The 13,550-nt window shown below is 45.2% G+C and overlaps 1 protein-coding gene across 4 annotated transcripts in view; it reads left to right on the forward strand.

The window, feature by feature from the left end:
* Positions 1 to 13,550, forward strand: part of Uaca (uveal autoantigen with coiled-coil domains and ankyrin repeats) — an 87,726-nt gene that overhangs the window by 58,032 nt on the left and 16,144 nt on the right. For 3 of the 4 annotated variants that reach the window (XM_055621865.1, XM_055621869.1, XM_055621868.1), the window contains exons 5-13: positions 634 to 691; positions 1,633 to 1,703; positions 1,802 to 1,908; positions 4,334 to 4,515; positions 5,776 to 5,813; positions 8,661 to 8,729; positions 10,458 to 10,565; positions 11,852 to 11,884; positions 12,636 to 12,734. In XM_055621865.1, coding sequence (XP_055477840.1) covers positions 634 to 691; positions 1,633 to 1,703; positions 1,802 to 1,908; positions 4,334 to 4,515; positions 5,776 to 5,813; positions 8,661 to 8,729; positions 10,458 to 10,565; positions 11,852 to 11,884; positions 12,636 to 12,734 — 765 coding nt within the window. The remainder of the gene's footprint in view (positions 1 to 633; positions 692 to 1,632; positions 1,704 to 1,801; positions 1,909 to 4,333; positions 4,516 to 5,775; positions 5,814 to 8,660; positions 8,730 to 10,457; positions 10,566 to 11,851; positions 11,885 to 12,635; positions 12,735 to 13,550) is intronic. The other variant, XM_055621866.1, reaches the window with a different exon arrangement.

The raw sequence follows: 13,550 nt of genomic DNA on the forward strand, positions 1-13,550 counted from the left end.
TTGTGAAGGAATCTGAACAATAAGGAACAAAAATGCGAGGGAAGTGAGGCACATAACTAAGTATATTAAAAACAAACAACAGAGAGGTGACCTTCCTGTTGCTATGAGCTGCCGGCCAGGGTTCTCTGGTGCCTAGACCGTGGCCCCAGATAGAGAACAGCACGGGGTTCATGTTCCTGTGTCTGAACAGATGTCTTATACGACATGATACTAATGTCATGACTTTTTAACAGGCAGCCACAGGACTATGCTAGCCACTTGGCTGCGTGAAGGCTTTGGCCGAAGCGTGTAGCCCTATGTTGACACTTAGGACTGATTTGTTCTCCTGTAGTTTATTTTACCTCTTGCTGGTGAAAACAAAACAAACAAAACAAAAACCTCAAACAATAACATCTTTTCAATACTGCACGCTATTGTAGTGGGCATATGTTTCCTGTGTGGCCAAGTACTGTTCGGCTCACAGCTCTGCGGCATTATTTTATTTGTTTGATGTCAAAATATTGAGTGGATTGTTAGTTGGCTTTCCTGTCTTGTTAAGTGGAATATTTTAAGGTTAGATAGCAGCTGTTGATTTGAGCGGGGGTCTAGCGTTCTAAAGCCCTCCTGCGTCACCACCTCGCTCTGTTTTAACAGTACAACTGTCCCACTGAGCACGTGGACCTCCAGGGGAGGACTGCCCTTCACGACGCAGGTGAGCAGGGCTCCCTCCCGGGCACAACCCTTTCGAAGACACGGCATCCCTGGGAGTGGCTTGCTTTGATTCCTTTGGATATTATGGAGAAAAATATGAATTTGTATGCTTAAAATTGAAATTTACTAATTGCAGCTGAAAAAGATTCCAATCGGGGGCTGGTGAGGTGGTTCAGCATTAAGAATACTTGATGTTCACAGCAGAGGACTGAGTTCAGTTCCCAGCACCCATGCAGGGTGGCTCACAACTACCTGTAACCACAGCTCCAGGGACTCCCACACCCTCTTCTGACCTGTGTGGGGCTGTGTGCATGTACATCATTCCCCCGCCTCTGTACATACGCACACAATTCAAAGTAAAATAAAAACGAAATCTTGAAAAATTCTATTCATCCAGTATTCACAGGTTGGCCATTTTGGTAGATGGGAAGGATGTGAGGAGGAATAATGCAGATTCCTGTTGGCCAGGCGTGCTGAGCATGCTCTGTGTGTGTACAGCTGAATGCCACATGTGTGCAGGTGCCGATGAGAGTCAGAAGAGGGCGTCACACCCCGCCCCAGAACAGCCACAAGTGGTCTTAATCACCGAGCCATCTCCTCATCCTTTCCTTTCTTTTTTTAAACATAACTTATTTTCAGTTTCTTTTCCTTTTTCCATTTTTGGTACTTGTACGGTATCTTAATTTCTCATTCATTGCCTTTTTCTCTCTGTTTTGTATACAGAATAATGTTGTTTGCAAAGCAAATGAGTAATTTTACAGCTCTGCAGAGCTCCTCTTTGATCCATTCTAAGATAGAAAGCGGATGTGTGCCGTGCTGGGCTGAGTGAGGGATGTGGAGTTGGCGGCCTGAAAGGGGATTTAGGTCTCCTTTCTTGAACCCAGGGATGCACTGCATGTCAGCAGGTGTTCACAGTTGTCACTGTCCCTTTGTCCCTCAAAGCCATGGCAGACTGTCCTTCCAGCATCCAGCTGCTCTGTGACCACGGGGCCTCCGTGAATGCCAAAGACGTGGTGAGTCGGCTGGTTTGTCCTCGTTCAGCTCATGCAGGGCAGCACACGCTCTGGAAGATGCCTTGCCATAGCGTCAGTTTGTTTTTCTTGTTGCTTAGGATGGGCGGACTCCGCTTGTTCTGGCGACCCAGATGTGCAGGCCGGCGATTTGTCAGTTACTGATAGACAGAGGGGCAGATGTCAATTCCAGAGACAAACAAAACAGGTAAATCTTTTATGGGTCTGTGACACTGTGGCTATGACCCCGTCTTCCCACTGGCCTTGCTCTTCTTGGATAAGTGCTGAGGAAGTGTAGTAACTAGGGCTCACATTTGGGTCAGAAAACTAAGAAAAGAGGAATCCTACTTGCCTAGGCTATTTAAAGTTTTCTAAAGGTACATAACAGGTACAGGTAAAGGCAATTAAAAATTATATGTACAGTCTGTTTCTTTAGGTGAGAGAGTATCTTGAGATTAAAGTGGTTCTTGGGTATCTGGGAGTTTGACAGCGAGTCACTATGGGTTTCCTTGGGGTCTCTAATTAGCCTCCAGGTCTGAGTTCACCTGTGCCTTAAGTACTTGTCCTGGTTTCCTCTCTGTCGCTGTGCTAAAGCACTTTCACCAAAGGCAGCTTGGGGTGGGGGTGGGGGGCTGATCCCACCTGCCTAGGGCTGGTGCTGCCCACGTGGGCTGGGACCACCTCATTAATTGATAACTGATACAGTCCCCACAGATACTCTTGCTGGCCAGTCTGGTCTAAGTAATTCCTCCTCTGAGGCTTCTCTTCTCAAATGGCTGTAGGCTGGCTGAGTTGGTCAGTCACTGCTAACCAGGACAGAGTCTCTTTATTGATATTTCCTTCTATATTTAATGCTATTCAGTTGCTGTGGACTGGTAATTTCTATCTACAATTGTCTTATTTCTTGACCAAATATGTCACAATGGTTACTTATACTAGAATTATGGTGATTTTGGTCACTAACTTTCTGTTGACAAACAACTGGAAGATATTTCACCAATTAGTTTGTTTATTTTAATATTTTATCACCAAAATAGCTGAGCTTTTATACTTACTAACAAATGTCCCTTTAATTAATTAAACATGCATCCTAGAGTTTGTAGCTCTTTGGAAGAACGCGGATGCAATAAAATAGTATTTAGGTATCAACTTTTTGCTTGAATTTTTATTATTCAGACAGTTTTTGATATTTCAGATATTTTTATGGTATTGAGGAGAGGTGATGCATATTTGTATAAGTGTGTAGCAGATGGTTTTAGGAATACGGTTTTTGACACTGAGTGTTTCATTTTATCTTTAGTGGTTTTAATCTACATGGGAAACTTTATTACTCTCCTATGCGTAGATGTGTATGATAGCAGCTATTAAGGGGGCTACAGAAGCGAGCTTGCATACATCCGTAAGGTCAGGGTGTCCAGGGTTCCCAGTTGAAGCAGCCGTCAGATGCAGGCTAAGTTCCTTTGGTAGAGATGCGGTGAGTTGCCTGATTGGATATGGATCAGTCACTTCAGTGGGTTAGGGCCAGTCATTTGATTAAGTAGAATCAGTCGCTGTAGTAGATGTAAGATAAGTCACGTTAGAAAATACAGGCTCAGCTGTTTTACTAGCTGAAGAATGAGTCATTCTATTGGCCGTAAGATCAGTCACTTTTGTAGCCGCAGGATTGGTCACTATGTCATCAAGAGTCGGTTCCCTCAGTGGTAAGGGTGGGTTTCACAAGACTGTTTCTAAGATCCTGCTGACTTTCTCTGAGGATTAGCTGTGTTGCCACATGACTGTTCCTTGTGGACACAGTCTGAGATGCTCCTGTGCTGATGGTGGAAACAGAGGCCATGGAGATTCGTGATTAGTCAGGGTGTGCTTCTGAAAGGCCAGCATGTGAGGAATCAAGGCTCGTTCATCCAGCACCTTTGCTTTGTTTGTTTGCTTGTTTGTTTGTCCATTTATTTATTTACTTACTTAGAATGGGGCTCGTGTCTCCCTGGCTGGCCTCACACTTGCCATGAAGCTAAGGGTGGCCTTGGTCTTGGCGCTCAGGCCCTTATCCACGCACAGCCCTGCCTTCGGGGGTCAAACTCAGGGCCGTGTGCATGCTGGGCAAGTACTGAGCTGCGCCCCAGCCCGGCAAGGCTCCTCTAAACAGGGCACCGAGAGCAGAGTCTAACTTCCTCAGTGCTGGGTAGGGTTCCAGCGAAAGTTCCTGTGGCGTGAGCTAGTTCACCAGCAGTAGTTGAACTGTTGGGTTTTGTGCGATCGGGCGACGTCTGCAGTTAGGGAAGATCTTTGCAGTAATTATTTACATTGAAGAACTGGAAAACACATCTTGTTGATGTGGTTTAAGTGTGTAAGATGATGGACAGGTGTGGTATGTGCTCACAGCACTGGGGTGGAGACAGCAGAATCAGGAGGAGTTCAGGATCATTCTCTGCTACACAGAGAGACCAAGGCTGGCAAACAGCAACTAAAAGAAGTTAGACTTTCTTTCTGCAACTAAACACAGAGCAACAGGATTTTTGTTTATTTTATAAATGTGATAAGCTAAAAATACAAAAAGATAAAGTAATATCTGAATCCATATGAAATCTAACTTCTTGTGGCATCCTCAAGGTCTTGATTTTTCCATCTGCTTTCAGGACCGCTCTCATGCTGGGTTGTGAGTACGGCTGCAGAGATGCTGTAGAAGTCCTGGTTAAAAATGGTGCCGACGTGACCTTGCTGGATGCTCTTGGCCATGACAGTTCTTACTATGCGAGAATTGGTGACAATCTGGACATCCTGAACCTACTGAAGACGGCGTCAGAAAACACCAACAAAGGTGCCTGCAAGTTTCTAGATAGGATCTCTTACAGGCAGGCCTTGCACTTGCCATCTTTCTGCCTCAGCCTTCCCAGCATGCACCACTGTGGTTTTACGTCTTAAAGTTTTTATTTTTAATTATGTGTGTTTGTGCACTGGTTTCTGCATGTGAGTGTGGGTACAGTGGAGGCCAGAGGAGGGCGTCAGGTCCCTGGAGCTGCAGTGTCAGGAAGTTGTGGGTCACCAGAGTGGGTGCTGTGAATGGAGTTTGGATCCTCCACAAGAGCAGTAAGTGCTCTAACCACTGAGACACCTTTCTAGCCCTAGGCTGTCAAAAAAAATTTTTTTAAAGACAATATCAGTATTTAAAATATTCATCTGGCATGTGCTGACACCTGTGGAAGAGCTGGGGCCAGAACAGCTCAGTGGAGTTATCTGCTTGCCCTGCCTCCAGAGAGCCTCTATTAGCATTGAAGCCTACCCTCCAGTCTGTCCCTTACCTGTGCAGTGACATGGAGGCTGCCTGAATTCTGAACTGCACCTTAGCTGTTTTATGTGATGCATTTGGAAGGCTCTTCCTGAATAAAATTTGTTTGTAGCATAATTTTTAGTGATGTGCAAAATTTCTTTCATTTAAATTTGGCTTAATGAAGCACCTTTAGATAGGTGGTATTTAAGTTATTTAGTTTTTTACTAATGTGTATGTAAAACATTTTTTAACATATGTATGATCACCTAGATCGTCCCTGGAGGGCTGCAGAGCTAGCGCAGCAGTTAAGAGCACTTGCTGCTCTTCCACAACACCTGAGTTCTGTTGCTAGCACCCAAGTTGGCTGTGTCACAACTGCCTGTAACTCCAGCTCCAAGGGATCCGCTGGCCTCTCCACACACACATACTCATAAATAAAAAGTGAAATAAATCTTAAAAAGGACCATTCCCTACACTTTGAATTACTGAGTTACAGGCTGTGCATATTTATTTAAGCTTTTGCATATGTTGATAGTTACCTTTCTATTTATTTGAATATCATCATTTTAAAAAACCTTTACTACTTTGGAAAGCAAAACAGACTCTTTCACTACTGTTGTAAATATAAGTTTTGGGAGTAAACTAAAAAGGAGCAAGCTTTAAAGGAAAATTAAAGCTGTAAATGAAAATTGGATGTTGTCTCGATGGTACAGTTGGAGGCCTTCTGCCTCAGTGACCCTGATGGTACAGTTGGAGGCCTTCTCTCCAAGTTATGCTGCTGTTTCATGGCTTTTCTCTTTAAATCCTTAGGGAGAGAACTTTGGAAGAAAGGACCATCCTTGCAACAGGTGTGCCTTTATTTTAACTTTTAAAAACTTCTATCATATTGTTTCACTAATGTCTTCTTTAAAACTGGTTGGTGGATACACAGAGGACGTTTTGAGTTTAGCACATTGTTGTCTGCCTTCAGATTGTCTGTGCCCACGAAGTGGGTGTTCAGGGAGCTGGTCCTATTACCACCACTGTGCCATTCGGCTTGAGACAAGGGCCTTTGGTTCTCAGTTTCCAGTAGGAAGTCACATCCTGCCCCGAGCCTGGAGCATCCCACCTCTTCCTGTATGGGATGCAGACCTTGCTGAGATTCTGCAGGGGATTTTGGCTTTAAGACAGAGCTGATTAGACTGTTTTTAGAAGATACTTCAGTGAAATAAATGAAGAAAAAAATGGGTTTTGTTTTTGCGTTTGGAGACAAGAGTCCTGCTTATGTAGCCCAGGTTGCCCTTGGTCTTGTTGACCTGTCTCAGTCTCTCCTGAATGCTGCGATAACAGGCATGTACCAACACACCTTGCTGGAAACAGTCCAAACTGATTATATGGTGTGATTTTGACACCACTGTTAATGTGTTTATTTCTTTTTAGTGTCTTCTCTGTAGGCATTTAATTGAGGGCTTGACTAATTTAAAAATTAGCACGATACCATAAAACTGCTTTACTTGGTACTAATCTTAACTAATCTCATTGTGATCCCTCCCCACCTTACATCCCAGCCTGAGTGAAAGTCTAACATTGTCCTCATATCTCTCCAAGTTAGAGTGGTTTATTCACGACACCCTGGCTCCACAGCTAGTGCTGGCAGTCCTCTGCTGGCCACTCCCTCCCAGGCTCCCCACTTTGCTCTAGTCGGGGAGTGTGGCCATCTCCTGACCCGGAGGAGGAAGGGACCAGGTACTTTCCCAGCGTCTTTCACACCCATTGCATCATCTCCACCTTTCCATCATTTGACGGCCATGCAACAGCTGCATCTCGGCTCCCATTCTCTCCATCAGACTTCATGCCTGGGTCTCGTCTGCTGACATGTTTGTCTGGAGCGACTGCTCTTAGTCTTCACTATCTCCAGATCACCTAACGAGCAGGGCTCTGAAATGTACATCTGTTTAAAATAAAGTGGTATTGATTATCATTATGGAACTGGAACGTTGCTCCGAGATGTAGGAATTACCTAAGTGAATTCAGAGAATCAATATTTTGCTGGGAATAGTAAGACAAATGGCTCCAATACAAGGATTCTCTGATTTATTGAATATATTTGTAGAGATCAGTTGTAGATTGGGTGTGTTCTTGGCTATGTGTCTAGTAACAGATGTAGTGGTCAGAGGCAGGCTGGTCTTTGCTTGTAAGTGCTGCGGGTTGTGTGCCGCGCTGAGTCCCTGCCCTCCTGGAGTGCTCCAGCTGGTAACAGAGATACAAGTTAGCACAAAGGAGAGCCATGGGGAGCTCTGAGGGAAAATTGTACGGAGAGCACAAGCTGTGAGAGATGCCTTCCTGAGGGAAGCCCTGTCCCAAGGCCCTGCTCTGAGAGTGTGGCTAAGGCCAGTGTGAAGCAGTGTGACAGGCCGTAAAGAGGCCAGAGGAAGAAACGTTTTGCATGCACACGATTTTGGGTGTATCTCATCAGAGGAGTACTGAGCAGCAGAAGGCAGGATGGAAGTCCCTAGGCCTCATGCAGCACTACCACAGGGAGCCAGAGGAGCCCGGAAGGTTCTCTTGGCTCTTAGTGGCTGGAATTGAGGCAGCGTTTGAGCCTGGCAGGGTGAGGTGGAAGGGTTAGGGAGGGGGGAAAGCAGGAGGTGGTGGGATGGAGCGAATGGAGAGCTGTCAGGTGCCAGCTGATGAACAAAGTTGGGAAAATAGTGCAGACCAAATTATGGCTACAATTATGGCTACAATACCTCTGCATGGAACGCTGCCTTCCAGTGCTCCATCCAGACCTGCTCAAGTGATGGTTACAACTTGGTTAACTCAAAGCTCAAACCAGTAATATAACATACAAAAAAAAAAAAAAAAAAAAAGATTCTTGGAGAATTGAACCAGTAGCTTTAAGAAATAAAGAACAATTCAAGAAGAGAAATAGCTTTCTGGATTAGCTATTGTGCAGCTGTGGAGATGGATTGTGTGTCCTCGGCTGCTGCATTGTGTTTATGTTAAAGCTGCAGCACTTTCCAGGCAGCGGGTGTACAAGCTGCTGCGTACCCACCTGAGCTCTTCGAGGCCCTTGTGCAGATGGGCTGCAGCACTGCTGGTCCTCCCTAGCCCCCAAACCCGCCACGCTGGGAAGGGAAGACCACCACAGTGTCGTTCACACTCAGCGGGTTTCCCCTCTCCGCCAGTGTTTTTAAATGGATTTCTTCCTTTAGGGTTAGGTGACAATCTAGAGACCGAACTCTTTGTTTTGTGTCTCTTACATATTTTTGTTTTTAAACACTGTGGCTTCCGTTAAAAGGTGTTCTTAGTAGAAGTTTAAAAATCTCACTGTATCCTGGACGTGTTCCATTTGGGGGTTTTAAGTAGTAACACTGCCACCTTGTGGTGTGGATGGGGAGCTGTAACATTGGATGACCTGAAAGCCACCTACAGGTCTAAGACCCATCGACAGCGCTTCTCAAGCTGGGCGTGGAACAGCCCGACCACAGGAGTCTCCTAAGACCATCAGAAAACACAGATATTACACTACAGTTCATAACAGTATGAAGTAGCAATGAAAATAATTTATGGTTTGGGGTCACTACAACATGAGGAGCCATATGTATTAAAGGGCCTCAGCATTAGGAAGGTTGAGAGCCGCTGCATTAAGAGAAAATGTACTCTTCTGTTACATCAGACATTCTAAGCTGTGTTTTCTTAATGTTTTATCAAAGCGGAATTTGTCCCACCCTCAGGATGAAGGAAACATGAAGTCAAACCAGAGGGAGCACCACAGCTTTCAGGTAAAAGAGAAAAGCAGGCGTGTAACCTGCCTCAGAGAACACTGCAGAGTCCGAGGCTCAGCACAGCCAGGCTGCCGTGTGTGGTGACCTGAGTTCAATCCCTGGGCCCGCCTTCTGCAAGTGACTCCCATCTGTGCCTTAGATTTCTCTCTCTTTCTCGTTAAATAAATAAAATAAACAAATCATTGTAATTCAAGAAGGAAAATGATTTGAATGTTGCTTATAATGAGAGAAAGAGTAAGCAAAGTAGCAGGAGGGGTGGGGTGGTCAGCAAGGAGCTCATGGTGTCTGTGGCGGCCTCTCGCCAGCTCTTCCTTAGGAACTGGCTTTCCTCATGAATGTTATACAAGTAAATCCTATGGCATGGAAAATAATTATGTGTGTAGGGCAATATGTTATTGTCACCGAAACCGCACATTTATGTTCAGTTTACAAAATTGTGCTGATAAAATTGAGAGCCACTAATGTTTAGGAAATAAAGCCTGAACTTAAAGTAGTGTTTGTTTTTGATTAAGAAAAAGAATTCCTCTCAACTCTCTACCCTTTCACTTCATGGTTATCAGGGGGAGTTATTACATGGCTTATATTGGAGAAAGAGCCTTAATTAGTTTCCTTCATTGAACCACCATCGAACTAAATTGAACATCTGTTTTGAGTGTGATGGAGTGAGGGTGTTTTATTTGTGTGTTTGCCTTGGTGTGTAGCGTCAAGAAAGTGGATTGTAGCTGGATGTGATGACTTATGCCTGAATTCCCAGCATTTGGGAGCCTGGGACACAAAGATTAGCATGAGTTCAAGGCTAGCCTGGGCTATAGAGGGAGACCCTGTCTTTAAAAGGGGGGAGGGGGTCTCGGGAGCCAGGGTGGAGAGACAGCTCAGTTGTTGGAGCACATACTGCTTCTCAGGGAACCTGAGTTCAGTCCAGCATCCAGGAGAGGTGGCTCACAACCTCCTGTGCCTCCAGCTCTTGGGAGCCAGCACCCTCTTTTGGCCACTGGCTGGCACTGCACTTATGTGGGCATTAAAAATAAAACCTAAACCGTGAACTGAGCCCTTATGAAGGAGATTACAGTGTTTTATCAGGGCCACCATGGAAGGGTCAGTTTAGGAAAAGGACTGGAATGTTTTTATAATTTTGGGAGTTCTTAAGCAAAAGCTAAAAGTGCACAGCCTTCTGCTACTTTGTTTCCATATGTTGCTTTTATTTTTCACTTATCACAGTGACAACTACGTGCTCTTGTTTTGCTTGAACTTCCCAGCTAAGATAGCAGTGAATTTACGGTTGGTTTTCAGATTTCTCCGTCAGTGACAGTTGGAACTATTATATTGTGAGTGAGGGATGGAGCCTGTGGCAGGCATGTGCAGGGCCCTGAACTTGAAACCCAGCCCTTCCAACGAAACAAAATCCACAGAAAACTTTAAAAAAGTATCTCTCCGTGTGTGTGCACATGCGTGTGTGAACGCGGGCACCTCTGGAAACTAGAAGATCTCAGATCCCCTGGAGCTGGCGTGGCTGGCCAGCATGGGTGCTGGGAACCTAATTCAGGTCCTCTGCACAGACGGCAGTATCAGCTGCTGAGCCATCGCTCCAACCCCACAGAACCGTTTTGTGTCGTTTATACTCTAGAATGTTCTCTAGAGGCACACCTGTCTGTGAGAGCATTGTGTGTCCATAGTCTCCCTGTGTCGATGGTCTGATAGGCTGATTGATTCTCTTTATTATTAAAGGATCTGGAGATTGAAAATGAAGATTTGAGAGAGAAGTTGAGGAGAATTCAGCAGGAGCAAAGAATACTCCTGGATAAAGTCAATGGCTTGCAGTTACAGCTGAATGAGGTGAATAGTCTAAATAATAACATAAAAAAATCCAAAAGCTGTTTTGCCACCAGTAGCAGTCAGCCACAGTCAATCGTTACCTGTGGCTCATCTCTTCAAGTCAAGGTACTAAAGGAGGTGAAATTGGGTTAAGGCCCTTGTTGGGTGTTGTAATCATAGTGGGGCCTTCACTGGAAACTTTCAGTTACCCACCCACACACATGCACATATCTCTGATGTATGTGTATGTTGACATTGGACAGCTTGCAGGCTGACAGTGGAGATTTAGGTGAGAGGACAGATCACCACGGGCTGCCGTCCCCCAGGGGTCTTCTTGTGGAGATGCTGCTTACTGGGTTGTTTTGAAGGAAAGCCGGGTGGGGTAAGGAGGTAGTCCAGGGCCGTTGCTCCAAGCAGAGTCCCAGAAGCAGGGACACGTGGCGCTTCCTCTGGCTTGTGCAATGCTGGGTGTGTGGGCCTGACGGGTGGCTCAGCCGTTCAGAGCATGTGCTGCTCCGAAGAGGGCTCAGCACACGCACCCAGCTGCTCACCGCCACCTGTTAGGCCAGCTCCGGGGTCTAACACCCTCTTGTGAGTCCACAGCCGCCTGCACTCAGTGCACACGTGCTCACGCAGCCACACGGAAGCAGACTCAAGTAACCCTTCAAATGGCCGTGTAAAGCATCTCAAATGCTCCTCTTTTAGACACTGAAATGAGGCCCCTGTAGCTGGGAGGCCCAGTCACATCGTCCTGCAGTGAGGCCGCTTAGTCACACTCAGGCTTGGAGCTCCTGAGCTCTCCACTCACTCTTGACTCAAGAGAACGGAGAGCCTCAGCCCAGGACTGTTAGTATCATCCACAAGGCAAGAGGATGTTTGTCTCTGCATTAAAATAGGATGTTTTAAAGAGGGAACGTTCTGACTCTAAATAAAACTGGGAAAAGGTCCCACAGTCTAGGGAAAGGTAAGGAACTCTTAAGTGTGGCAAGGAGGAGAACAGAAAGCCTCAGATCTGAGTTACTAGGTGTCCCGGGAAGAGAGAACAGAGCCATGACCATCCACACAGCACTGAAGGTTGTGATGGAGGAAAAGCGTGAGTCTGCAGACTCTCGACTCAAGAATCAAAACTGCTTTTGCAGTTAGTGCGTAGGACAAATGACAGAAACAAGGCAGGCTTAGTGCCCAGAGACGTGTCTCCTCACATCCTGTCCCCAACTTTAAGGATATGCACCATTCCTTTTGTTATTTTCATGCTGTTTAAGGTAAATGTTTGAGAATTAAAACATGTTTCTTCTTCTCTACCCTAGGAAGTAATGGTTGCAGATGATCTGGAAATGGAGGTAGGGTGCTCTGCTTTATTTTAAAGTCTCCAGATGTCTTGTAGGTGGAGGGTGGTACCGAAGTGAAGAGTCAAGTCCTGATTGAGATGGACACGGACACTCTATTTCTGGCTTTGCTTACAAAAAAAAAAAATCTGGATGGGTTCTATATTGTGGACTTCACGGGTAGAACTGTATATACTATAGACTTTATAGATGTTATGTATAGGCATGTTCATGATATAGACTTTATGTATAGATTTTACACAGGGGACTTTACATATATTCATGACATATAGAGATTTCACAAATGGACTTCATATATTTTAGACTTTACATACAGATATACATAGTGTAGAGTTTGGCTCTAGCTAATAGAATTGTGTCATACTTTCATCTGCATGTTTTTACGTTAGTGTCTCAATTACTAGAGTAAAATTTAAAAGGGAAAACAAGCTGTGTGTGGCTGGAAGACTGTTTGGTGTATAGCTTTAGTGCAACTTGTTAAGAAAACAAACAATTCTAATTATAAAGAAAATGTCTGAAAATACTGATTTAAACCAATGGAATTTCAAGTGTTTTAACGATATTGCCTCTAGTGATACATTTTATTGGTATATTTTTAGGAATTAGCAACCCTGCTAATAGCTAAAATCCACCAGATTGGAGAGTACTTCCAGCCAGGTCCCCGTGTAATTCCAGTTTCGTTTTTAAAGGGGGTGTTTATACTGCATCTAAGCACAGGCCAGTTTACATCTTCTGTCCATTTCAGAGAGAAAAGCTGAAGTCCCTTTTGGCAGCTAAAGAAAAGCAGCACGAAGAAAGCTTAAGAACCATCGAGGCTCTGAAAAACAGATTTAAATATTTTGAGGTACAGAAAGATTAAATTATTTTCTTTTGTTATTCTTCACAGTGGGTAGTGAGAAGAAGTCTGGTGTCAGACTTGAACCTGAGTTATAAATCCACCCTTTGTTTAAAGTTGCTGCGTCTTTGTTACCACTTTGGCAGAGCCGGGTGGCTCTCTCTGGCTGTATGCCCCTTGGAGGCTGGCTGGGAGCGTTTCAGCTGGTGGCCTGGAGGTAACATCTAGTTCCTTTCCAGACTCGTTTCTTCAGTGTCGTTTTTCAAAACCTTATATATTGTTTTAACCTGTGACTGTGTAGTAGTGTGGCTGTAAAAATAGGGAACTATATTAGTGAACTGTAGCCCGAGGGCTCTTGGGGAGGGCTCAGTTGGCTGGGGCTCCCTCTTGCTGTAGTTCATCAGGATGCTCGGAAGCCGCTGTAAACCTCTCTGTGCTGATCTGGATTACGGTTAGACAGGTGTGCACACGTGGAAGGTCATTGCACTACACAGGTAATATTGGGACACTTCAGCAGATTTTAAAATTGAGGACAAAATGGTGTTTTATTTTAGATTTGTGAGTGCCTCCAATGGTCATTTAGAAGCCCAGCTTTATAAGCCTCCTAAGCGGAGGCTACCACCCTCTGTCTGCAAGGCCACGGGTGGCCTCTTAAGGCTGGTCGTGAGGTGGAGCAGTGGGCAGGGTTGCCCTGGCCCTGGCTGTAGGCACGGAGCTGCGCCGTGCGGCATGCACACATTGATACACCTGTGGTCCCTTGTGAAGACTCATTTTTCCGTGTACCTAAGGGACCGAGGGGTGGAGACTTCCCCAGGGAGGGGCTCA

Source organism: Psammomys obesus, unplaced genomic scaffold (assembly GCF_907164565.1).
Source record: "Psammomys obesus unplaced genomic scaffold, mPsaObe1.curated_primary_1811, whole genome shotgun sequence".
Lineage (NCBI taxonomy): Eukaryota > Metazoa > Chordata > Mammalia > Rodentia > Muridae > Psammomys > Psammomys obesus.